Source organism: Berghia stephanieae, chromosome 7 (genome assembly GCF_034508935.2).
Source record: "Berghia stephanieae isolate SIO BIC M18660-M18661 chromosome 7, UCSD_Bste_1.3, whole genome shotgun sequence".
Classification (NCBI taxonomy): Eukaryota; Metazoa; Mollusca; class Gastropoda; order Nudibranchia; family Aeolidiidae; genus Berghia; species Berghia stephanieae.
Window position 1 is genome coordinate 59,456,047 of NC_088366.1, and position 26,770 is coordinate 59,482,816.

Here is a 26,770-nt window from a genome sequence, read left to right on the forward strand (position 1 = left end):
TTTTTCATTCTTAAAATCCAACCGTGGTGTAGTGGTTTAGCACTCCACTTAGTTGTCAGTAGGTAAAAAATTACCCCAACAGGAAATTTAGTATAATTCAAAAAAAAGAGAAAAAAAAAGAAAAGAAAACACGCAAGCCACCAGGATATGATAGTAAATTGTCTATCAAAAGTGAGTAGTTTTCTTTTGGGGGTGGGAGTCAACAGACTTTGGCATTTTTTTGAGTGTTTTGGCATTTTTTGAGTCTTCCCCTGGCATTTTGTTGAAAAATAATCTGGCAACCCTGTTGACAAACTCAATCAATTTCCCGCCAAGCTTGTCGCTTCTGCTTCTGCTGCTGCTGCTGCTGTTTCTGCTGTTGTTGCTGTCGTTATTGCTCGTCATAATTTATTGTTTTACGATTTATTTACGATGATATTTAGACAGACATCGTTGTTGCAGAATAGAATAATAATATCTATCAATCGGATGGATGGATGTATCACGTCATGATCGAAAATAACATTGTATTTATTCAGAAAACCTGTGACGGAATGAAGTTCTCTCTTTATTAGTAGTAGTAATAATAATACTAGTTAATATTCATTACTGTGCTCTGAGTTGTAAATGTGTGAAAGGTAAGAATGTGTAAATAATGTGTTAAGAATATTTTTTGTTTTTACTTTATTAAAGTGCAACACGTGGTGTTAAATAGGTATTATATATCGACGTATACTTATATGCAGGTCTGATAACCCAAAATGTGAATTAAATAAGAATGTATATTACGGATAATATCTGTGACAGTTTTTTAATTTTTTTTTTATTAAAGTGCAACACGTGGTGTGAAGTAGGTACTATCGACGTGTACTTATATGCAGGTCTGATAACCCAAATGTTATGGGCTCATTGAATTACTCTTATACCGCTGGGTGGGGATCCTGACCTCCCATAGTGGGCAGGGAGGTACATGCTGTGTCTTCTATCTATCCCCCCATACCTGTTTTCCAATTGTTTCCTGTCATTGTCTTGGAATGAGATTACTTAGTTTTGTCCTGACCCTGGCCGGGGTTCCTTGGCTGGGAGGGAAACAGTCCAATGTATAGTATATTATAGTTTTGGGAGATGATATTTTTTTCCTTGTAAATCATCTCCCTGTTATGTATTGTATTTTGTTTAGTTTACATATTATATTATATGATTTGTAAACATTTGAGTGTATTCCTCTTAGCTGGGACCTGTGCTTGTGTCTGGATGAGACTTTTAGGTGATCTCAAACTAAGTACTTTGACGGCGTGCTCTTGGAATCTACATCTGTTCCCTATTTGAACAATTCCCCTTTGTCTCACCTTTTCTATTGTGCTTTAATTGTAATTCTAGAACTTTTTACTATCCCATTTTCTTCCTGATATGACCTTAATGTGTTGCATGCGCCGTAAAACCCTTAAAAACATAAAACAAAACAAACTCTCATACCAACGCAAAATATTGTCTATAGAAAGAATGAAGTTGACGTCAATCAGATCTTTGTTATTGTTTTTGTTTTTTTTTTTTTTGCCATCCACGTTTGTGAGTTCTTCTCACTTAACTGATTCTCCAGTTCATGGTTACACAGAGTTTTGTGTGTTGGTCCGCTCAACTTCCGGATGGCTATGTTGTGAGCTCAGGAGCCAAGCGCATACTATCTATTACAAAAATGTAAATCAAGATCAGACCTTGTACTCATATTATGTGTTCAACTGGGTATAGATAGAATGAGGTTGACGTCACTCATGTCTTTGTTATTGTTTTTTTGCCATCCGAGTTTATGAGTAATTCTCACTAAAACACTATTAACCAGACTATAAACGTGCAAGGTTACTCATAGTTTTGTGTGTTGGCCTGTTATACTTCCGGATGGCAATGTTGTGAACTTCTATAGATAGCATGCGCTTGGCTAAGAAGCTCATAACATTGCCATCCGGAAGTATAACGGACCAACACACAAAACTGTGTGTATCCATGAACGTTTATAGTCGGGTTAATACAGTTCAGTGAGCATTACTCATAAACGCGGGTGGCAAAAAACAATAACAATGACCTGAGTGACGTCATCTTCGAACTATCTATAGCCTGACACGAGAATCCACTAGGACATAGTTTGACGTACTTTTTTAGGTTTTTGCACCGCCTATTGAGTTGTCGTTAGTAGAGCTCATGGAAACAAATGATTTCATTGGTTGAACTATTGAATACAACTCACGATTTGTTTTTTTTTTTTTTTGTGGCCAAAGACTTGTCAATTGACGTCATTTTTTGGTCAGTGTCAGCCGTAGTGCAGCACCGCAAACTCAGTTTGGACGAAGTGACTTGCTCAAGGCTACACAACGCAGCGGACATTCGAACTCGGTACTTTTCGGGTACGAAGCAAAGACCGTACCTACTAGTGCGGAGCGGTCCTTGGCAAGCTTAAGGACCACGGTCCTACGGTCCTTGGGAAATGAAGACCGCAAGGACCGGTCTCTAGACCGGTCCGTTCATTCTTGAACCGTTAAAGACCGCTACACGATGAAAACCGTGGCCTACAGGAGTAAAACACACGGAGTAGTCACACTCATTTCAAATTGTAACCTAATTAGAGAAGAGGGGTGATGCCTTCTTTATTTGCTCACCGTACTTCATTGTTACTTCGATAATTTAATAAAATTTGAAATTTATCCCCATTAACGGAGATAATGGCATCGCCCAAGGCGTTGATCGAGTTGTTCGTGGCGTTGATACACACACGCAACTCCTACCCCCCCCCCCCCCCCCCCCCCCCCCCCACACACACACACATTAGAGGGCAGCGAGCATTGAAGAGTAAGAGAGAGACGTGAAGTTTTAATAAGAGGGGGTGGATGAGGTGATAAGAGGGGTCGATGGTGACTTTTCGCCAGATCTAACAAACTCAGCTACCCATTCATTGCTGAGTAGACAGGATTCAGAAAAAAATCGACTGCACCCGGGATCGATCTCTGGCCCTTTGCGTATAAAGAGAGTGCTCTATCAACTGAGCTATCGGGGTCCCCAAATATTCTATTGGACCTTTTAAAAATACAGACGTTATAACTGTTTTTTTTGGACGGAAGAAACTAATGAAACTCATATTACTTGATTAGTTAAAACACCAAACGAAATTTTAATATTATTGTATTATTTTAAATGACAACAATGCGATAGAAAGGAGTGGCGACAAGAGATGGACAAAAGAAAACAAAAAATCAGACTTGCAACTTGCTAGGTTCGACACACACACACACACACACACACACACACACACAACACATCTTTAGTAGTCACATACATTTCAAACAATAACCCATTAGAGAAGAGGGGTCATGCCTTCATCATAGATCATTGTCATTGCGATCATTATGGTGTAGTAAATTTTGAAATTTACCCCGTATAATGGAATCGTCCAAGGCGTGCGCCTCCTGTTCCCCCCATCTCACACACGAAAGGGCGGTTTGCGGAGTGGAGGGAGGTGGTCGTCTGCCTCTATGGTCGTCTGTGTCGTTTAGTGTATGGCAAAGGGGGGTGGGTGCGATTAATTAAGTGGGATGGGTGGTGATTGGTGGAAGATAGGCAAAGGACCGAGGCAACGAATCGCTGGGGAAGTAGTATGGCGCGAGACCGTTGAAAGGTGATAAGAAGTGAGGACCGCCGGCGGTCTTCCTCTTTGGGACTGGACCACGGTTCACAGCTAAAAGACCGTGGGACCGGTCCTCGGTCCGGTCCTCAGCGCGGCACTAGTACCTACCACTGAGCCACGCTGTTCCATCAATCGCCAGTAGTGCCAATAGATAGTATGCGCTTGGCTAAGAAGCTCACAAAATTGCCACCCGGAAGTATAACGGACCAACACACAAAACTCTGTGTAACCATGAACTTTTATAATAGTTAATAGTTTAGTGAGAATGCGCTTCAACAGTCGTGACGTCACTTCCTCCGTAATGACGCAGGGTAACTTATTAACTGGCTCTAAACGATCGGAACAATGGCGGACGCCCTTATGAAATACTTCTCCGAGGAGCATAAAAGTGTATCTAGAGGAGAAAAACAATGGAAATATGATCATGTTTTGACTTTTATACATTCTGATCACATGACATATGAAAAAGTTCTAGCCAGCCCGAAGAATAAAATGTAACGATTTTCTTTGTTTAGAACCAAGCTGCTCGTTGCTGGGCGACGTGACATCAGACTATTGAATCCTATTACTCACATACATGGATGGCAAAAAACAATAACAAAGACCCGAGTGACGTCAACTTTATTATATCTATATATGAAGCTGTAGCAAAAGATCGTCTTTGTGATGTTTGCCACAAAATTACTCCAATTGATACTATGGGTTTCGTCAAAGTACTCACAACATCCGCCAACCGATATAACTTAACGACACACAAAACTATGAGTAACCATGAACGTTTATAGTCTGATTGATAGAATTGAGTGAGAAGTAATCATCAATAAATTGTCTGTCTAAAATCGATAAATAATAATAATAATAATAATAATAATAATAATAATCATAATCATAATAATAATAATAATAATAATTATAAATGGCATTTATATAGCGCTTTACCCCGTTGTAACAAGCTCTAAGCGCTTTACACTGATATAAAACAAAACATATTACAATAAGACAAGTTTGATGGAAACGTGATACGAATTCAATTTAACAACAACAAAATATGATAATAGTATGGCAACATTATGACGTAAAAAGATAAAACTTTAAGCGAGATTTGAACGTTGTCAACGAATCCGAGCATCTCACTGAGAGCTGAGTTGCGTCAATTGGATTCAGTAGTCTGATGTCACGCGCCCGGCAACGGCGGCCATCTTGGTTCTAAACAAAGAAAATCTTTACTTTTTATTCTTCATGCTGGCGAGAACTTTTCATTCCCTTTTCATATGCCTTGTGATCAGAATGTGTAAAAGTCAAAACATGATCAAATTGATGGGGTTTTTTTTGCTCTGGATACGCTTTTAAGCTCGCCGTAGAAATATTTCATACGGCGTCCGCCATTGTTCCGATAGTTTAGAGCCAGTGTTACTAAGTTACCATGTGTCATTAGGAAGGAAGTGACGTTACGACTGTTGAAGAGTATTGGTGCCTTATGTTGTACCACCAAGGAACCAAGCGGATAAGTAAGGAAGAGTGGCGTCAATTGCGTTGATTCTATAAAAAGTTATTTGGATAAAAAAGGAGAAAAAAATTAATTCGATTTTATCAATTTAAACAATGAAAAATAAACAAACAAACAAAAAATAATTCTTTTTAAAAAAACCTAACGATCTAGCATCAAAACTGTAGTAGTTGGAGCTTTTTAAAGTGTCGAAAAAATATGGACAAAGTTGATACTCTATTTTGAACATCTGAGAGACTATTTCTGCTATTCTATTGGAGTTAGATCATCGCCAGTTTTTGGTTTATTTTACACTATTACAACTGATATAATAATAATAATAATAATAATAATAATAATAATAATAATAATAATAATAATAATAATAATAATAATAATAATAATAATAATAATAATAATAATAATAATAATAATAATAATGAAATTGATTTATTTTGCGCCCAATCCTCTATACAATAAAGCTCTAGGCGCATATGAAAAGGAGTTTTCCTTAGTTTTTCAAAATAACTTATTATTGATACTATGCGTTAAGGTAAAATACTCAAAACATCCGCCAGCCGGATATAGCATACCAACCATACAGAACTATGTGTAGCCTTAAACGTTTATAATCTGATTGATATGATCTAGTGAGAAATTATTTTTAAAATAGCTACATAAAAAACGATAACAAATAGCTGGGTGACGTCAACTTCGTTCCTTCTATAGATAGTATGCGTTTGGCTAAGAAACTCATAACATTGCCATCCGGAAGAATAGCGGACCAACACACAAAACTGTGTGTAACCATAAACGTTTATAGTCTGGTTAATACAGTTTAGTGAGACTTACACATGAACGCGTATGACAAAAAAACAATAACAAAGACCTGAGTGACGTCATCTTCGAACAGTCGATTGGAGTATATTTGTCGGAGAACGTCATAAAAATGACGTGTTTACTCTTCAAACGATTTGTCTAACAGATTGATTGAATCAGAAACAACGCCATTACGATTAAAACTTAACGACACTTTGCTAATGAACGGTGTGTCTTTTTTACGAAACCCGCCGAAACCCGCCGAAACCCTGCGAAACCCGCCGAAACCCGCCGAAACCCGCCGAAACCCGATGAAACCCGACGAATCCCGACAAAGTTATGGGAAGTAGGTGGCTGTGGGGAGTGAACCTAGAACTCAGGGAAGTGTACACCATTGGGGAGTGAACCTGGGACTGGGTTTCGGCGGGTTTCGTAAAAAAGAACCAGTGCTTTTTTACGAAACCCGCCGAAACCCGGCGAAACCCGACAATATACAGCAAAGTTATGGGAAGTAGACAACTGTGGGGAGTGAACCCGAGACTCAGGGAAGTGTACACCAGTCGGGAGTGAACCTGAGACTAAGTTTATCGGCCGGTTTCGGCGGGTTTCGTAAAAAAGAATTAGTGCTTTATTACGAAACCCGCCGAAACCCGCCGAAACCCGACAATATCCGGCAAAGTTATGGGAGTTTGGCAACAGTGGGGGGTGATCCTGGGAGTCAGGGAATTGCACACCAGTGGGGAGTTAACCTGGGACTGTGTAAAAAGGATATCAGTGGGAAATAAACCTGGGACTAAAGGGAGATGGATACCATTGAAAGTTGAAGCCGGATATGGGAATTGAGTACCAGAGGAGAATGAACCTGACACTATAGAAGGTGGGCGCCAGTGGCGAGTGAACCTGGGATTCAGGGAATTGCACACCAGTGGGGAGTTAACCTGGGACTGTGTAAAAAGGATATCAGTGGGAAATAAACCTGGGACTAAAGGGAGATGGATACCATTGAAAGTTGAAGCCGGATATGGGAGTTTAGTACCAGAGGAGAATGAACCCGACACTATAGGAGATGGGCGCCAGTGTGGAGTGAACCTGGGACTCAGGGAAGTGCACACCAATTGGGAGTTAACCTTGGACTGTGGGAGATGGATAACTGTGGGTATCCGAGCCGAACTATAGGAGTTGGGTGCCAGAGGAGAATGAACCTGACACTATAGAAGGTGGGCGCCAGTGGGGAGTGAACCTGGGATTCAGGGAATTGCACACCAGTGGGGATTTAACCTGGGAATATGTAAAAAGGATATCAGTGGGAAATAAACCTGGGACTAAAGGGAGATGGATACGATTAAAATTTGAAGCTTGGTATGAGAGTTTGGTACCAGAGGAGAATGAACCTGACACTAAAGGAGGTGGGCGCCAGTGGGGAGTGAACCTGGGACTATGTAAACAGGATATCAGTGGGAAATAAACCTGTGACTAAAGGGAGATGAATACCATTGAAAGTTGAAGCCGGATATGAGAGCTTGGTACCAGAGGATAATGAACCTGACAAAAAAGGGGGTGGGCGCCAGTGGGGAGTGAACCTGGGACTATGTAAAAAGGATATCAGTGGGAAATAAACCTTGGACTAAAGGGACATGGATACCATTGAAAGTTGAAGCCGGATATAAGAGCTTGGTACCAGAGGAGAATGAACCTGACAAAAAAGGGGGTGGGCGCCATTGGGGAGTGAACCTGGGACTATGTAAACAGGATATCAGTGGGAAATAAACCTTGGACTAAAGGGACATGGATACCATTGAAAGTTGAAACCGGATATGAAAGTTTGGTACCAGAGGAGAATGAACCTGACACAAAAGGGGGTGGGCGCCAGAGGGGAGTGAACCTGGGACTCAGGGAAGTTCACACCAATTTGGAGTTAACCTGGGACTGTGGGAGATGGATAACTGTGGGTATCCGAGCCGAACTATAGGAGTTGGGTACCAGAGGAGAATGAACCTGACACTATAAAAGGTGGGCGCCAGTGGGGAGTGAACCTGGGAGTCAGGGAATTGCACCCCAGTGGGGAGTTAACCTGTGAATATCTAAAAAAGAATATCAGTGGGAAATAAATCCGGCTTCAACTCCCAATGGTATACATCTCCCTTTAGTCCCAGATATATTTCCTACTGATATCCTTTATACATATTCCCAGGTTAACTCCCCACTGGTGTGCAATTCCCTGAGTCCCAGGTTCACTCCCCACTGGCGCCCACCCCCTTTTGTGTCAGGTTCATTCTCCTCTGGTACCAAGCTTTCATATCCGGCTTCAACTTTCAATGGTATCCATCTCCCTTTAGTCCGAGGTTTATTTCCCACTGATATCCTGTTTACATAGTCCAGGTTCACTCCCCACTGGCGCCCACCTCCTATAGTGTCAGGTTCATTCTCCTCTGGTACCAAACTCTCATATCCGGCTTCAACATTCAATGGTATTCATCTCCCTTTAGTCCCAGGTTTATTTCTCACTGATATCCTTTTTACATAGTCCCAGGTTCACTCCCCACTGGCGCCCACCTCCTATAGTGTCAGGTTCATTCTCCTCTGGTACCAAACTCTCATATCCGGCTTCAACTTTCAATGGTATTCATCTCCCTTTAGTCCCAGGTTTATTTCTCACTCATATCCTGTTTACATAGTCCCAGGTTCACTCCCCACTGGCGTCCACCTCCTATAGTGTCAGGTTCATTCTCCTCTGGTACCAAACTCTCATATCCGGTTTCAACTTTCAATGGTATTCATCTCCCTTTAGTCCCAGGTTTATTTCCCACTGATATCCTTTTTACATAGTCCCAGGTTCACTCCCCACTGGCGCCCACCCCCTATAGTGTCAGGTTCATTCTCCTCTGGTACCAAACTTTCATATCCGGTTTCAACTTTCAATGGTATCCATGTCCCTTTAGTCCAAGGTTTATTTCCCACTGATATCCTGTTTACATAGTGCCAGGTTCACTCCCCACTGGCGCCCACCCCTTTTTTGTCAGGTTCATTCTCCTCTGGTACCAAGCTCTTATATCCGGCTTCAACTTTCATTGGTATCCATGTCCCTTTAGTCCAAGGTTTATTTCCCACTGATATCCTGTTTACATAGTCCCAGGTTCACTCCCCACTGGCGCCCACCCCCTTTTTTGTCAGGTTCATTCTCCTCTGGTACCAAGCTCTCATATCCGGCTTCAACTTTCAATGGTATTCATCTCCCTTTAGTCACAGGTTTATTTCCCACTGATATCCTGTTTACATAGTCCCAGGTTCACTCCCCACTGGCGCCCACCTCCTATAGTGTCAGGTTCATTCTCCTCTGGTACCAAACTCTCATATCCGGCTTCAACATTCAATGGTATTCATCTCCCTTTAGTCCCAGGTTTATTTCTCACTGATATCCTTTTTACATAGTCCCAGGTTCACTCCCCACTGGCGCCCACCCACTTTTTTGTCAGGTTCATTCTCCTCTGGTACCAAGCTCTTATATCCGGCTTCAACTTTCATTGGTATCCATGTCCCTTTAGTCCAAGGTTTATTTCCCACTGATATCCTGTTTACATAGTGCCAGGTTCACTCCCCACTGGCGCCCACCTCCTTTAGTGTCAGGTTCATTCTCCTCTGGTACCAAACTCTCATACCAAGCTTCAATTTTAATGGTATCCATCTCCCTTTAGTCCCAGGTTTATTTCTCACTGATATCCTTTTTACATAGTCCCAGGTTCACTCCCCACTGGCGCCCACCTCCTATAGTGTCAGGTTCATTCTCCTCTGGTACCAAACTCTCATATCCGGCTTCAACTTTCAATGGTATTCATCTCCCTTTAGTCCCAGGTTTATTTCTCACTCATATCCTTTTTACATAGTCCCAGGTTCACTCCCCACTGGCGTCCACCTCCTATAGTGTCAGGTTCATTCTCCTCTGGTACCAAACTCTCATATCCGGCTTCAACTTTCAATGGTATTCATCTCCCTTTAGTCCCAGGTTTATTTCCCACTGATATCCTTTTTACATAGTCCCAGGATCACTCCCCACTGGCGCCCACCTCCTATAGTGTCAGGTTTCTCTCTCCTCTGGTACCCAACTCCCAAATCCGGCTTTAACTCCCAATGGTATCCACCTCCCTTTAGTCCCAGATTTATTTCCTACTGATATCCTTTTTACATAGTCCCAGGTTCACTCCCCACTGGCGCCCACCACCTATAGTGTCAGGTTCATTCTCCTCTGGTACCAAACTTTCATATCCGGTTTCAACTTTCAATGGTATCCATGTCCCTTTAGTCCAAGGTTATTTCCACTGATATCCTGTTTACATAGTCCCAGGTTCACTCCCAATGGCGCCCCACCTCCTTTTGTCAGGTTCATTCTCCTCTGGTACCAAGCTCTTATATCCGGCTTCAACTTTCAATGGTATCCATGTCCCTTTAGTCCAGGTTTATTTCCACTGATATCCTGTTTACATAGTCCCAGGTTCACTCCCCACTGGCGCCCACCTCCTTTTTGTCAGGTTCATTCTCCTCTGGTACCAACTCTCATATCCGGCTTCAACTTTCAATGGTATTCATCTCCCTTTAGTCACAGGTTTATTTCCCACTGATATCCTGTTTACATAGTCCCAGGTTCACTCCCCACTGGCGCCCACCTCCTTTAGTGTCAGGTTCATTCTCCTCTGGTACCAAACTCTCATACCAAGCTTCAAATTTTAATCGTATCCATCTCCCTTTAGTCCCAGGTTTATTTCCCACTGATATCCTTTTTACATATTCCCAGGTTAAATCCCCACTGGTGTGCAATTCCCTGAATCCCAGGATCACTCCCCACTGGCGCCCACCTTCTATAGTGTCAGGTTCATTCTCCTCTGGCACCCAACTCCTATAGTTCGGCTCGGATACCCACAGTTATCCATCTCCCACAGTCCAAGGTTAACTCCCAATTGGTGTGCACTTCCCTGAGTCCCAGGTTCACTCCACACTGGCGCCCATCTCCTATAGTGTCGGGTTCATTCTCCTCTGGTACTAAACTCCCATATCCGGCTTCAACTTTCAATGGTATTCATCTCCCTTTAGTCCCAGGTTTATTTCTCACTCATATCCTTTTTACATAGTCCCAGGTTCACTCCCCACTGGCGTCCACCTTCTATAGTGTCAGGTTCATTCTCCTCTGGTACTCAATTCCCATATCCGGCTTCAACTTTCAATGGTATCCATCTCCCTTTAGTCCCAGGTTTATTTCCCACTGATATCCTTTTTACACAGTCCCAGGTTAACTCCCCACTGGTGTGCAATTCCCTGACTCCCAGGATCACCCCCCACTGTTGCCAAACTCCCATAACTTTGCCGGATATTGTCGGGTTTCGGCGGGTTTCGGCGGGTTTCGTAATAAAGCACTAATTCTTTTTTACGAAACCCGCCGAAACCGGCCGATAAACTTAGTCTCAGGTTCACTCCCGACTGGTGTACACTTCCCTGAGTCTCGGGTTCACTCCCCACAATTTTCTACTTCCCATAACTTTGCTGTATATTGTCGGGTTTCGCCGGGTTTCGGCGGGTTTCGGCGGGTTTCGTAAAAAAGCACTGGTTCTTTTTTACGAAACCCGCCGAAACCCAGTCCCAGGTTCACTCCCCAATGGTGTACACTTCCCTGAGTTCTAGGTTCACTCCCCACAGCCACCTACTTCCCATAACTTTGTCGGGATTCGTCGGGTTTCATCGGGTTTCGGCGGGTTTCGCAGGGTTTCGGCGGGTTTCGGCGGGTTTCGTAAAAAAGACACACCCGCTAATGAATTAGCGGCGGGTATCGAGTAGATAAAATAAATGTGATCGATACTGGTTCAGCTCATTTGTGACCCTTCGTCTCGAAACGGTATTATGTCGGAATGAATTGGACCCCGAAAAGTGACTTTAGAATTAAATTGATAGTAAATACCAATTTTTGAGCTTTTGTATTGTGAGAAATTATCTTCATTCTGTAACATAACAAATCGAAACAAACCCCAAGTTTCATATTTTTGTCAATAAATTCAATTTTTTGCGCCCAAGTCATCCCGACATAATAGCGTTTAGAGACGGTGAGTCACATTTGGATATCCAGCGCCCCCAGATTCAGACGAAACTGACAAACACACAAAACTACTATGTGTAACCTATGTGTAACGTTTACGTGTATAATCTAGTTGGTATTGACGCCATGTGTATAGGTAAAATACTCACAAAATTGGACAACAGGATATGACGTCTGAGTGGGTTTTAGTGTCAGGTTATAAGTTAACGATTGTAGAAAACGGGAAGGGCTGCCTGAAGCCGGTGATCGTAAAATACTAACGAAAGAGTGAAAATGGAAAAACTTCGTATGGGAACAAAACAGACAATGGACGTTTCGGGTACAAACCCTTCGTCAGCACAACAATACACAAATAAACGTTTATTTGTGTATTGTTGTGCTGACGAAGGGTTTGTACCCGAAACGTCCATTGTCTGTGTTGTTCCCATACGAAGCATTTCCATTTTCAATCTTTCGTTAGTAAGTTAACGATGGCTATGGTCAGGCCATGAGTTTACGAAGGCCCGTTCTGGCACGCCAAATTCTAGCACGCTCTGCAATTGGATTCAGTCGTCTGATGTCACGTCGCTCAACAACGGCGGCCATCTTGGTTCTAAACAAAGAAAATCATTACTTTTTATTCTTCATGCTGGCTAGAACTTTTCATATATCTTGTGATCAGAATGTGTAAAAGTCAAAACATGATCAAATTTATGTGTTTTTTTTCCCCTCTGGATACGCTTTTATGCTCGCCGGAGAAATATTTCATACGGGCGTCCGCAATTGTTCCGATAGTTTAGAGCCAGTGTTGCAAAGTTACCATGCGTCATTCGTAAGGAAGTGACGTTACGACTGTTGACGAGTATTAGTATGATCCCTATTACCTTCCATGTGCTCGAGGTCATTGGTCACATTGCAAAATGTGCTCAAAGTGACCCACATAGTGAAACGTGTCATAGCTTTGATAAATCGTAGCCATCGTAAACTTATAGATAGTATGCAGATGACGTCACTCAGGCCTTTGTTATTGTTTTTGCCATCCGCGTTTGTGAGTTGTTCTCTCTAAACTGTATTAACAAGACTATAAAAGTTCATGGTTACACAGAGTTTGTGTGTTGGTCCGTTATACTTCCGGATGGCAATGTTGTGAACTCCTTGGCCAAGCGCATTCTATCTATAGATAGTATGCGCTTGGCTAAGAAGCTCATAACATTGCCATCCGGAAGTATATAGGACCAACACACAAACTCTGTGTTACCATGAACTTTTATAGTCTAGTTAATACAGTTTAGTGAGAACAACTCACAAACGCGGATGGCAAAAACAATAACAAAGGCCTGAGTGACGTCATCTTCGAACTATCTATAGCCTTACACCGTAGCCATCGTTAACGTCAAAATGCCAGTCTACTAACGACAACTCACCAGGCGGTGCAAAAACCAAAAAATGACGTCAAAATGCCAGTCTTTTGTCGCAAAAGAAAACAAATCGTGAGTTGTATTCAATAGTTCAACCAATGAAATAACATGTTTCTATGAGCTCTACTAACGGCAACTCACTAGACGCTACACAAACCTAAAAAATGACGTCAAACTGCCAGTCCCGGAGCGTTCTTGCGTAGCCCTCGTTATGTTATAGCCTGACACTGAAATCCAAAAGGACTGGCAGTTTGACGTCATTATTTGGTTTTTGCACCGCCTAGTGAGTTGTCGTTAGTAGAGCTCTTGGAAACAAGTTATTTCATTGGTTGAACTATTGAATACAATTTACGATTTGTTTTCTTTTGTGGCAAAAGACTGGCATTTTGACGTCATTTTTTGGTCAGTGTCAGGCCATAACTTTACGAAGGCCACGGTTCAGTGTACGGATAACCACGCCTTTCGGACAATCGTCATAATGCAAACAATAACAGTGATTGGTAAACATAGCGAACGACACAGGCTTTATTATCGCTAGTGAGATGTATTTAGTAGAGCTCATGGAAACAAGTGATTCCATTGGTTGACTTATTGAATACAACTCACGATTTGTTTTCTTTTGTGGCCAAAGACTTTCTTAAGACGTAATTTTTTGGTCAATGTCGGGCTATAAGTTTACGATGGCCACGAGCTGGATAATCGAATTGTATCTATAGAAGGAAGGACATACGCTTCAACTGTCGTGACGTCACTTCCCCCGGAATGACGCAGAGTAACTTAGTAACTGTCTCTAAACTATCGGAACAATGGCGGACGCTCTTATGAAATACTTCTCCGACGAGCATAAAAGTGTATCCAGAGGAGAAAAACAGTATAGATCCTATCATGTTTTGAATTTTATACATTCTGATCACATGACATGTGAAAAAGTTTTAGGCAGCATGATGAATAAAAAGTACCGATTTTCTTTGTTCAGAACCAAGCTGCTCGTTGCTAGCGACGTGACATCAGACTATTGAATTCAATTGACATCATTCATTTCTTTGTAATTGTTTTAGCCAGACATTTTTATGAGTAGTTCTCACTAAATTCTATCTATCAATCTTATAGTTTGACGTCATTTTTTAGGCTTATGCAGCGCCTAGTGAATAATCGTTAATTATAGATAGTATGCGCTTGGCTAAGAAGCTCATAAAATTGCCATCCGGAAGTATATCGGACCAATACACAAAACTGTGTGTATCCATGAACGTTTATAGTCAGGTTAATACAGTTCAGTGGGCATTACTCATAAACGCGGATGGCAGAAAACAATAGCAAGGACCAGAGTGACGTCATCTTCAAACTATCTATACTCAAGAAACAAGTAATCCCATTGGTTGAACTTTGATTGCAACTCGCGATTTGTTTACTTTTGTGACCAAACACTTGTCTCATGACGTAATATTTTGGTCAATGTCAGGCTATAAGTTAACGATGGCAACGGTCCTTGTGTCAGGCTATAAGTTAACGATGGCGACGACGGTCCTTGTGTCAGGCTATAAATTAACGATGGCGACGACGGTCCTTGTGTCAGGCTATAAGTTAACGATGGCAACGATCCTAGTGTCAGGCTATAAGTTAACGATGGCAACGGTCCTTGTGTCAGGCTATAAGTTAACGATGGCGACGACGGTCCTTGTGTCAGGCTATAAATTAACGATGGCGACGACGGTCCTTGTGTCAGGCTATAAGTTAACGATGGCAACGATCCTAGTGTCAGGCTATAAGTTAACGATGGCAACGGTCCTTGTGTCAGGCTATAAGTTAACGATGGCGACGACGGTCCTTGTGTCAGGCTATAAATTAACGATGGCGACGACGGTCCTAGTGTCAGGCTATAAGTTAACGATGGCAACGGTCCTTGTGTCAGGCTATAAGTTAACGATGGCGACGACGGTCCTTGTGTCAGGCTATAAATTAACGATGGCGACGACGGTCCTTGTGTCAGGCTATAAATTAACGATGGCGACGACGGTCCTTGTGTCAGGCTATAAATTAACGATGGCGACGACGGTCCTTGTGTCAGGCTATAAATTAACGATGGCGACGACGGTCCTAGTGTCAGGCTATAAGTTAACGATGGCAACGATCCTAGTGTCAGGCTATAAGTTAACGATGGCAACGGTCCTTGTGTCAGGCTATAAGTTAACGATGGCGACGACGGTCCTTGTGTCAGGCTATAAATTAACGATGGCGACGACGGTCCTTGTGTCAGACTATAAGTTAACGATGGCGAAGACGGTCCTTGTGTCAGGCTATAAATTAAAGATGGCGACGACGGTCCTTGTGTCAGGCTATAAGTTAACAATGCCGACGGTCCTTGTGTCGGCCTATAAGTTAACGATGGCAACGGTCCTTGTGACAGGTTATAAGTTAACGATGGCTACGGTCCTTGTGTCAGCAATAAGTTAACGATGGCTACGGTCCTTGTGTCAGGCTATAAGTTAACAATGCCGACGGTCCTTGTGTCAGCCTATAAGTTAACGATGGCAACGGTCCTTGTGTCAGGTTATAAGTTAACGATGGCTACGGTCCTTGTGTCAGCCTATAATATAACGATGGCGACGGTCCTTGTGTCAGCCTATGAGTTAACGATGGCGACGGTCCTTGTGTCAGCCTATAAGTTAACGATGGCGACTGTTTTAGTGTCAGGCTATAAGTTAACGATGGCGACTGTTTTAGTGTCAGGCTATAAGTTAACGATGGCAACGGTCCTTGTGTCAGCCTATAAGTTAACGATGGCGACGGTCCTTGTGTCAGCCTATAAGTTAACGATGGCAACGGTCCTTGTGTCAGCCTATAAGTTAACGATGGCAACGGTCCTTGTGTCAGGTTATAAGTTAACGATGGCGACGGTCCTTGTATCAGCCTATAAGTTAACGATGGCGACGGTCCTTGTGTCAGCCTATAAGTTAACGATGGCGACGGTCCTTGTGTCAGCCTATAAGTTAACGATGGCGACTGTTTTAGTGTCAGACTATAAGTCGAACGATGGCAACGGTCCTTGTGTCAGCTTATAAGTTAACGATGGCGACGGTCCTTGTGTCAGCCTATAAGTTAACGATGGCGACTGTTTTAGTGTCAGACTATAAGTCGAACGCTGGCAACGGTCCTTGTGTCAGCCTATAAGTTAACGATGGCGACGGTCCTTGTGTCAGCCTATAAGTTAACGATGGCAACGGTCCTTGTGTCAGCCTATAAGTTAACGATGGCGACGGTCCTTGTGTCAGCCTATAAGTTAACGATGGCAACGGTCCTTGTGTCAGCCTATAAGTTAACGATGGCAACGGTCCTTGTGTCAGGTTATAAGTTAACGATGGCGACGGTCCTTGTATCAGCCTATAAGTTAACGATGGAAAACGGTCCTTGTGTCAGCCTATAAGTTAACGATGGCGACGGTCCTTGTGTCAGCCTATGAGTTAACGATGGCGACTGTTTTAGTGTCGGGCTATAAGTTAACGATGGCGACGGTCCTTGTGTCAGCCTATAAGTTAACGATGGCGACTGTTTTAGTGTCAGACTATAAGTCGAACGATGGCAACGGTCCTTGTGTCAGCCTATAAGTTAACGATGGCGACGGTCCTTGTGTCAGCCTATAAGTTAACGATGGCAACGGTCCTTGTGTCAGGTTATAAGTTAACGATGGCGACTGTTTTAGTGTCAGGCTATAAGTTGAACGATGGCAACGGTCCTTGTGTCAGCCTATAAGTTAACGATGGCGACGGTCCTTGTGTCAGCCTATAAGTTAACGATGGCAACGGTCCTTGTGTCAGCCTATAAGTTAACGATGGCGACTGTTTTAGTGTCAGGCTATAAGTTGAACGATGGCAACGGTCCTTGTGTCAGCCTATAAGTTAACGATGGCGACGGTCCTTGTGTCAGCCTATAAGTTAACGATGGCAACGGTCCTTGTGTCAGCCTATAAGTTAACGATGGCGACTGTTTTAGTGTCAGGCTATAAGTTAACGATGGCGACGGTCCTTGAGTCAGCCTATAAGTTAACGATGGCAACGGTTAGTTTCAGCTGAATACGAAGTCACTGAAAATAGTTAAGGTTATACATTATAGATAGAACGAAGATGACGTCACTCAGGTCTTTGTTATTATTTATGAATACTTCCCAAAAAAAAAACTATGAACCAGACTATAAAAGTTCATGGTTACACATAGTTTTGTGTGTTGGTCCGTTAGACATCCGGATTGCAATGTTGTGAGCTTCATAACCAAGCGCACACTATCTATAGTAATTCATTTTACTGAATGGTTTGTTTACAATCCAGGGTGTGAAATGTGTCGAGCTTCTATTCTATGAATGAAAGTCTGAATAATTAATTGATGTCATTACATTATCTACTATGGCACTTAATTATTAATGAGAACGTGGAACGCTGTAAGTGTTCACTGATAGTGAAGAACTGATGACTCTTGTGAAGTTCCCATAGATATTGATGCATTGCGTTTAGGTTTTTTTAAACAAACTCATAACAATTGGATTCAGTAGTCTGATGTCACGCCGCCCGGCAACGGCGGCCATCTTGATTCTAAACAAAGAAAATCATTACTTTTTATTCTTCAAGCTGGTTAGAATTTTTCATATGTCTTGTGATCAGAATGTGTAAAAGTCAAAACATGATCAAATTTATGTTTTTTCCCCTCTGGATACGCTTTTATGCTCGCCGGAGAAATATTTCATACGGGCGTCCGCCATTGTTCCGATAGTTTAGAGCCAGTGTTACCAAGTTACCATGCGTCATTAGGAAGGAAGTGACGTTACGACTATTGAATCCTATTCCAGCCGGGTATAACCGTAGCCATCGCGAACTTATTGATAGTATGCGTTTGGCTAAGAAACTCATAACATCACCATCCGGAAGTATAAGGGACTAACACACAAAACGGTCTGTAACCATGAACGTTTATAGTCTGGTTAATACAGTTCAGTGAGCATTACTCATAAACGCGGATGGCAAGAAACAATAACAAAGACCTGAGTGACGTCATCTTCGAACTATCTATTGCCTGACACTGACCAAAAAATGACGTCAAAATGTCAGTCTTTAGTTCAACCAATGGTACCACTTTTTCCCATGAGCACTACTAACGACAACTCACTATGGTCATACAATATACAGGTCTGAAAACCCAGCCCAATAATCTGCTCGTTTTAACGTTGTTGTATAATTGAGCTTTATATAGAGTAATATCCACTAAATGTGCTCAAAGCGCTTTACAATGGGTCCCTGGTCAACAGCAACATTTAACATGTAGGACGGGACATGACGCCTGTTAGGCGATATTACAATTTTTCGGACTGAGACAACGCTGTTAACGGCCAGATACTCATTTTACACATGAGTACGGTGAGAGAATGTGAGTAAAGAGCCTTTTCCAAGTACTCAACTATGCGCCGAGGACGAGGCTCGAACCCAGGACCTTCCGATCCAAAAGCGAGTGTCATACCACTAGACCACATGGTCGCACTTGTAATGGAGAATATGTTGCATTGGTTTGACAGTATCTCCATTACAACAATGAGACCAAAACAATATTATGGGTTATCAGATGCAAATAAGTTCACGTCGGCTTTAATATGCTTCAACAGTCGTGACGTCACTTCCCTTGTAATGACGCATAGTAACTTAGAAACCGGTTTTAAACTATAGGGAACAATGGCGGACGCCCTTATAAAATACTTCGGCAACGAGCATAAAAGCTTATCCAGAGGAGAAAATAATATAAATCTGATTATGTTTTGACTTTTATACATTCTGATCACGTGACACGTGAAAAAGTTCTAGCCAGCATGAAGCATAAAAAGTACCATTTTCTTTGTTTTAGAACCTAGCTTCCCGTTGCTGGGCGGACGTGACATCAGGCTATTGAATCGTATTATTGCATTAAAAATCCACATACAGGTTGATAACCATTACAACAATAACAAATTGGCTTGACAGACCTGTGAAATAAGTACACGTCGGTACCGACCTTGGGTACCGTTTTAAGGAAGTGTGTGGCATATTTCTACTCACCTTCTCTCCTAAACATCTGATCCTAGCAATGAATCCAGTCCTAACATAACATGTGGTATAGGGCAAAATCGGATAAGATCCCTTGAATGCCCTTAATATTAATAGTAATGCCATAAATCTATTGATTAAATCTTACAATAATGATACACGTGGTAAAGATTGTATTTCAACTTAAATGTACTCATGTGGTGTACAAACATATATCTTTAACCGTGACATGCAAAGCACACACACGTACACACACATACACACACACACACACACACATACACACGTGTATAGAAGATAACCATAATAATATAATAATGCATAATATATACATACAAGATTGAAAGCCATGTTAACAACAGAGCAAACACGTATTATTCGTCATATATAAATCTCCCATCATATAATTCCGTGTCTACTAACACCTTGAAATAATCCATAGATTTTGCATTCTTTGTTTCAAATTTCAAACTGTTCCATTTCTGAACAATACGAATAGCGAACCTAGTTTTGTCTTATGTTTGTTTTGCATCTAGAGACAAAAATCTTAAACTTGTCCTCTCTAGTAAAAGTAATATTAGAATATGAAAAAAATCAGAAAAGTCTATCCTATCCATACCAATCCTAACATAACAATTTGGGTAATCAGACCTGCAAATATGTGCACGTCGGCTTTATTTATTCCATTTAAAAATCCACTACACAGGTTGATAACTGAGACTAATTATTGACTCATTTTAACACCGTAATTGTAATGGAGGATATTGTGCGTTTGTTTCGAGAGTATGAGTATAGATACTTCGAAGATGACGTCACTCAGGTCTTTGTTATTGCCATCCGCGTTAATGAGTAATGCTCACTGAACTGTATTAACCTGACTATAAACGTTCATGGATACACACATTTTTGTGTGTTGGTCCGTTATACTTCCGGATGGCAATATTATGAGCTTCTTCGCCAAGCGCATACTATCTATATCCATTACAACAATAATAAGCCCATAACACAAATTGGATTGATAGACTTGTAAACTAAGTACACGTCGCAACTACCGACCTTATACCGTTTTCAGGAGGTGGGTGGCATATTATTTCTACTCACCTACTCTCCGAAACACCTCATCATAAGCACATATTAGTTTATGACGATGACCTAAAACAAATTAATTTTGTATTTGCTGTGGACATTTTTTTTTACATGGAATAAATTGTGACCCTTCGCCTCAAAACGCTATTAAGTCGGGTTGAATAAGATTTTGAAAATTGACTTTATAGCCAGAAATATAAGACTTGTGTTGAGTTTATATGATTTATTGAGGAGAATGACAACCATATTTTAAGGTGATAATGCCAACAATTTATATTTTTGACCAGTTTAACATTTACTTCGGCTTTTAAGCATCTGGTTCGTTCCGACATAATAACGTTTTGAGACGATGGGTCACAATTGTACTTTAATAATCTGAAATTGCAGAAAATAATATTATAATGATCACAACTTAAATATTTAAACTATGGACAGTGAATCATGCGATCGAGGAGGGATAATACTTCGATATGAAATCTTTGTAAACAATGGAGAAAGTGTGTTAGGGATGAGCGACAAGTAGAAATCCACAAACAAATATTATTATTTTAGAGATTATTTGTTCAACGACCGTTCAATCCAAAACTAAAAGTACAAAAAAACATGTATTCGACCGGTCTTCAGCTAGGATTCATTAACCGTCTGAAGAAAAAACGGAGACGGACGGCTCGAGGGGAGCACCCACCCATGGTGCATGCTGGGAAAGGACCTTTACCATCTGCAGCTAGTCAGGTTTGTAACTGTCTTTTGCTTCGTGAGTGAATGTATACATTTTTGTTTATATATATATATATATATATATATATATATATATATATATATATATATATATATATACATATATACATATATACACACACATATACATATATATAGACATATTTATATATAATATCTTATATAGTATAGTTTTTACCGTTCTTTCAGCTAAATTAATATCGCATTGCCTTTTTTAAAAAAACAAACACAAACAAAACAAAAAGAATTGAAAGATAAGAAAAGAAAAACCCTTCAAGCTTTCCAATAAAAATTGTGCTGGTGATAGATTCTAATTCATTGCAATTTCCCCAGACAAGGTTGCCAGTTTGTGTTTCTAATGCCAAATCTCTCTTCCTAAAAATGGATATTAATTTTTTTTAATGTGGATTTTATCCCAAAACGGCCAGTAATTTGACTCGACGTACTTATTAAACTCTTACTTACGTATAAAAGAAAATTAATGAATATTTAAAAGTCATCACTCTAACTCGAGGTTGTTGAAGAAGGGGAGGCGGGTGGGGGGGGGGGGGGGATCTTTTTAAAGGCAATTTTGGCTTCGTTTTTTTTTTTTTTTTTTTTTTTTTGTTGGTAATTTTCTTTAACTTGTTTGGAATATTTTTATTTTAAAAAATTATATTTCTTGACTTTGAGCTCGACGGTTGATACATTCATCCTGAACTGAACTTCCACTTTGCCGTACTCTGTGGGAGGAGAGGGGGGAGGGAGGGGGAAAGCAACACATTAACTCACTCAATCCTAGAGATTTTTGCTACTTTTTAAAAATTGAAAAAAATGTAATAAAAATGATCATGTACATAGATCTTTTTATTCAACTATCATTAACATGTAAAAATTAAAAAAAAACTTTAGCTTTGACTTTAAAAAGAACCAATAATAATTTGTCTCAGAAAAAATGTAATAAATAGGCATGCAGTAAAAGTATTCCGGGTAAACAACGGATATAGTCGGTGTTAGGATTGAGTGAGTTAATAGAAAATTGGCCAGAAAACTCCTCCTTCAAATGTCGCGCGAATCAAATGACCCTCTTCTGATCAAATACTCTACTAAAACCTGATACTTTCTTCTATCTAAGGGTTTTTTGACAAGATGGGAGGGGGGGGGGGGGGGGAGGGGGGGCAATTTTAATCAATCGATAATATTAGAAGGACGAGTTTTGAGGCTAAAATTGAGCTTTAAATGGGTGTGTCTTTTTTACGAAACCCGCCTAAACTCGCCGAAACCCGACGGAACCCGACGAATCCCGACAAAGTTGTGGGAAGTAGGTAGCAGTGGGGAGTGAACCTGGAACACAGGGAAGTGTACGCCATTGGGGAGTGAACCTGGGACTGGGTTTCGGCGGGTTTCGTAAAAAAGACACACCGCTTTAAATTGGGCTTTTATATAGCGCAATATCCACTAAACGTGCTCAAAGCGCTTTACAAGGGGTCCTGTCCAACAGCAATACTTAACATTTAGGACGGGACATGACGCGACGCCTGTTGGGCGATATTACTATTTTCGGACAGAAACAACGCTGTTAACGGCCAGGTACTCATTTTACACCTGAGTTCGGTGAGTAAAGAACCTTTTCCAAGGACTCAACTATGCGTCGAGCGATGATCGAACCGAGGACCTTCCGATCCGAAAGTGAGTATCATACCATTAGACCACATAGCCGCACTGTTCAACTTAAAGTCTCAAGTTTGAGAGTTTTTGACAAAAAGAGAGAATGATTTTGAACGATCGATATGATTGAAATAACGAGCTCTTTGACCAATCATTTTCTTTTCAGAGTTCGGCCGCATATTTAGCATGTCAGGTTTTTATGTGCGGCTATGTGGTCTTGTGGTATGACACTCGCTTTCGGATCGGAAGGTCTTTTGTTCGAGCCTCACGCTCGGCGCATAGTTGAGTCCTTGGAGAAGGCTCTTTACTCGCATTCTCTCACCGTACTCAGGTGTAAAATGAGTACCTGGCCGTTAACAGCGTTGTCTGTGTCCGAAAAAATGTAATATCGCCTAACAGGTGTCATGTCCCGTCCTACATGTTAAATGTTGCTGTTGACCAGGGACCCCTTGTAAAGCGCTTTGGGCACATTTATTGGATATTGCGCTATATAAAGCTCAATTTTTTAATTTTTTTGTTTTTTTTCCTTCATTTAAAAAAAATTAAAGCGGAATAACCGGACTTTGTATACTAGGTGGAGTTCCTAACCTCCCATAGTGGGCAGGGAGGCACTTACTGTGTCTTCTATCCCCCTGTATCTGGGTGGGGTTCCTGACCTCCCAGAGTGGGCAGGGAGGCACTTACTGTGTCTTCTATCCCCCTATCTGGGTAGGGTTCCTGACCTCCCAGAGTGGGCAGGGAGGCACTTACTGTGTCTTCTATCCCCCTGTATCTGGGTGGGGTTCCTGACCTCCCATAGTGGGCAGGGAGGCACTTACTGTGTCTTATATCCCCCTGTATCTGGGTGGGGTTCCTGACCTCCCAGAGTGGGCAGGGAGGCACTTAGTGTGTCTTCTATCCCCCTGTATCTGGGTGGGGTTCCTGACCTCCCATAGTGGGCAGGGAGGCACTTACTGTGTCTTCTATCCCCCTGTATCTGGGTGGGGTTCCTGACCTCCCAGAGTGGGCAGGGAGGCACTTAGTGTGTCTTCTATCCCCCTGTATCTGGGTGGGGTTCCTGGCCTCCCAGAGTGGGCAGGGAGGTACTTACTGTGTCTTCTATCCCACTGTATCTTGGTGGGGTTCCTGACCTCCCATAGTGGGCAGGGAGGTACTTACTGTGTCTTCTATCACCCTGTATCTGTTTTCCAAATTGCTTTCGGTCTTTGTCTTGGAATGAGATTATTCAGTTTTGTCCTGACCATGGCTGGAGTCTTTGGCTGGGAGGGAAACAGTCGAATGTATAGTTATAGTTTTGGGAGATGATATTTTTTTCCTTGTAAATCATCTCTCTGTTATGTATTGTCATTTTTTATATTCTAAGGATATGATTTGTAAACATAATTTGAGTGTATTCCTCTTAGTGGGACTTTTAGGTGATCTCAAACTAAGTACAATGATAGTATGACTTGGAACCTACATCGGTTACCTATTTGAACCAATTCCCTTTTGTCTTACCTTTTCTTGGGCGCTTTTATTGTAATGCTATAACTTTTTGTATCACATTTTCTTCCTTTTTTACGATCGCTGATATGACCTAAATGTGTTGCAAGTGCCGTAAAATCCATAAAAACAAACAAACAAACAAATTCTAGAGCTTTTTACTATCCCATTTTCTTCCTTTTTTTACTGGCGCTGATATAACCTAAATGTGTTGCAATCGCCGTAAAGCCATTAAAAAAGCAATACTTTGTATAGGCATGATATCAGGATGAATAATCACAGTATCAACCATGTCAACACCATGACAATCATTTTTTAAAATCAAGGCCGAGTTGTCATGGGGAAAAAGACAGAAATCGAAGGTGTCAATAAACCAACATGACAACAGTTATCGCCTCGAGAAACGCCGAGTTATTTGATTGGACAAGAGTTTTAGACACTTATATTATAATTATATATATATATATATATTGCGTTCGGAGTTTTTGAACTCACTCGCGCTCTCTTTCTCTCTCTCTCTCTCTCTCTCTCTCTCTCTCTCTCTCTCTCTCTCTCTCTATCTATCTATCTATCTCTATCTCTCTCTTTCTCTCTCTCCCCATCTCTCTCTCTCTCTCTCTTTCTCTCTCTCCCCTCCTCTCTCTCTCTCTCTCTATATATATATATATTTTTTTAAAAATATATATATATTATATATATATATATATATATATATATATATATATATATATATATATATATATTGTTTTTTTTTTTTTTTTGTGTTTTAAAAAATTTATTTATTTATTTATTTTGGACTCTTTTCCTATTTTTTCTATAACCTTCTCTTTTTCTTTATTATCATTTTTTTTTTAGTATTCTTCACGTAGCACCAAAAGACAGTAAAATCAGACCATACTATGAAAGACAACAGTTGCCAATCACAAAGTCTATTTAGTATGCAAGGTTTATCTTTTACTTACTTACTTTACTTAGGCAACATGAGCCACAAGTCTTCGCCATTCTGTCCTGTCCTCCATAAGCGTACGCAGCTCCCGGGTGTTGTCCATTCCTGTGTCATCTAGCAGACAGTCAATGTAGGTTTTATTCTGCCTGCCTCTGCTTCTGGTTCGCTCAGGTGGTTCAGTTCCCATAGCACAAGACTGCTTGCAATCTCCTCCTTGTGTCTCCAGCAGTGCCCCGCAAGTCTCAGTCTTCTCTTTTGAATCTTCGAGGTCACTGGGGGGAGGTCACAGTAGAGCTCTTCATTTGATATGTGCTCTTTCCAGCTTACATTGAGGGCCATCCGCAGCATACGGGTGTAGCAGCCGTAGCAGCAAGGTTTAAATAATCGGTTATTGGGGTTATAACTACGAGACAAAATGTGACCTCTCGTCTCAAAACGGTATTATGTCGGGATGATTAAGTTGGTGAGAATAGGAATTTGTATCCAGAAATATCAGACTGAAGTTGAGTTTAAGTGCTTTATAGAGGAGAAGGAACATCATATTTTACTGTGCTAAATACCAATAATGTATATTTTTGACAAGTTTAACGTTAATTTGACTTTGTAGCATCTTATCCATCCCGACATAATACCGTTTTGAAACGTTGGGTTACAAATGTCTAAAAATGTGAACAAGAAAGCTCGTTCTTTTGCCATAAAGATGTGATACATACATTATATGACTCACCGTCTCTAAACGGTATTATGTCGGGATGACGTGTGTGCAAAAAAATTGACTTTATTGACAAAAACATGAAACTTGGGGTTTGTTTCGATTTGTTATGTTACAGAATGAAGACAATTTCTCACAATACAAAAGCTCAAAAAATTGGTATTTACTATCAATTTAATTCTAAAGTCACTTTTCGGGGTCCAATTCATTCCGACATAATACCGTTTCGAGACGAAGGGTCACATATTTTGCCTAAACCCTCAGGTAACTCGCTAACATTCGTTCTTCTCTTTTTTTTTAGAGAAGTTTTCCAAAACTCCCTATCTCCGTTTTCCCCATTTTGAGATATTGAGGATTATTTCCCCTGAAATAAATCTCTCATTCGGTCTATTATTTTATCATATTTATCTAAACTTCAATTCACACAAATCTAGTGAAATTCTTGTGCCATTTGATGCTTAACCCTATCCCTACTAGGCTTTTTGACTTTCACTACCTACAAGGCTGGGTCTGAGTGACCCATATACCTGATTAGAGCAAAAAACATTTTACCCACACTTCCTACCAGGCTGGGTCTGAGTGACCCATATAGCTGATTAGAGCAAAAAACATTTTACCCACACTTCCTACCTGGCTGGGTCTCACTGACCCATACACTCTAACATGGTTA

At 41.1% G+C, this 26,770-nt stretch overlaps 1 protein-coding gene across 1 annotated transcript in view; it reads left to right on the forward strand.

Moving 5' to 3' along the window:
* Positions 1 to 392: 392 nt before the first annotated feature.
* The window catches only part of LOC144976598 (short transient receptor potential channel 7-like), a 203,480-nt gene continuing 177,102 nt past the window's right edge, over positions 393 to 26,770 (forward strand). The window contains exons 1-2 of the mRNA XM_078920893.1: positions 393 to 617; positions 20,963 to 21,307. Coding sequence (XP_078777019.1) covers positions 21,179 to 21,307 — 129 coding nt within the window. The 5' untranslated portion in view covers positions 393 to 617; positions 20,963 to 21,178. The remainder of the gene's footprint in view (positions 618 to 20,962; positions 21,308 to 26,770) is intronic.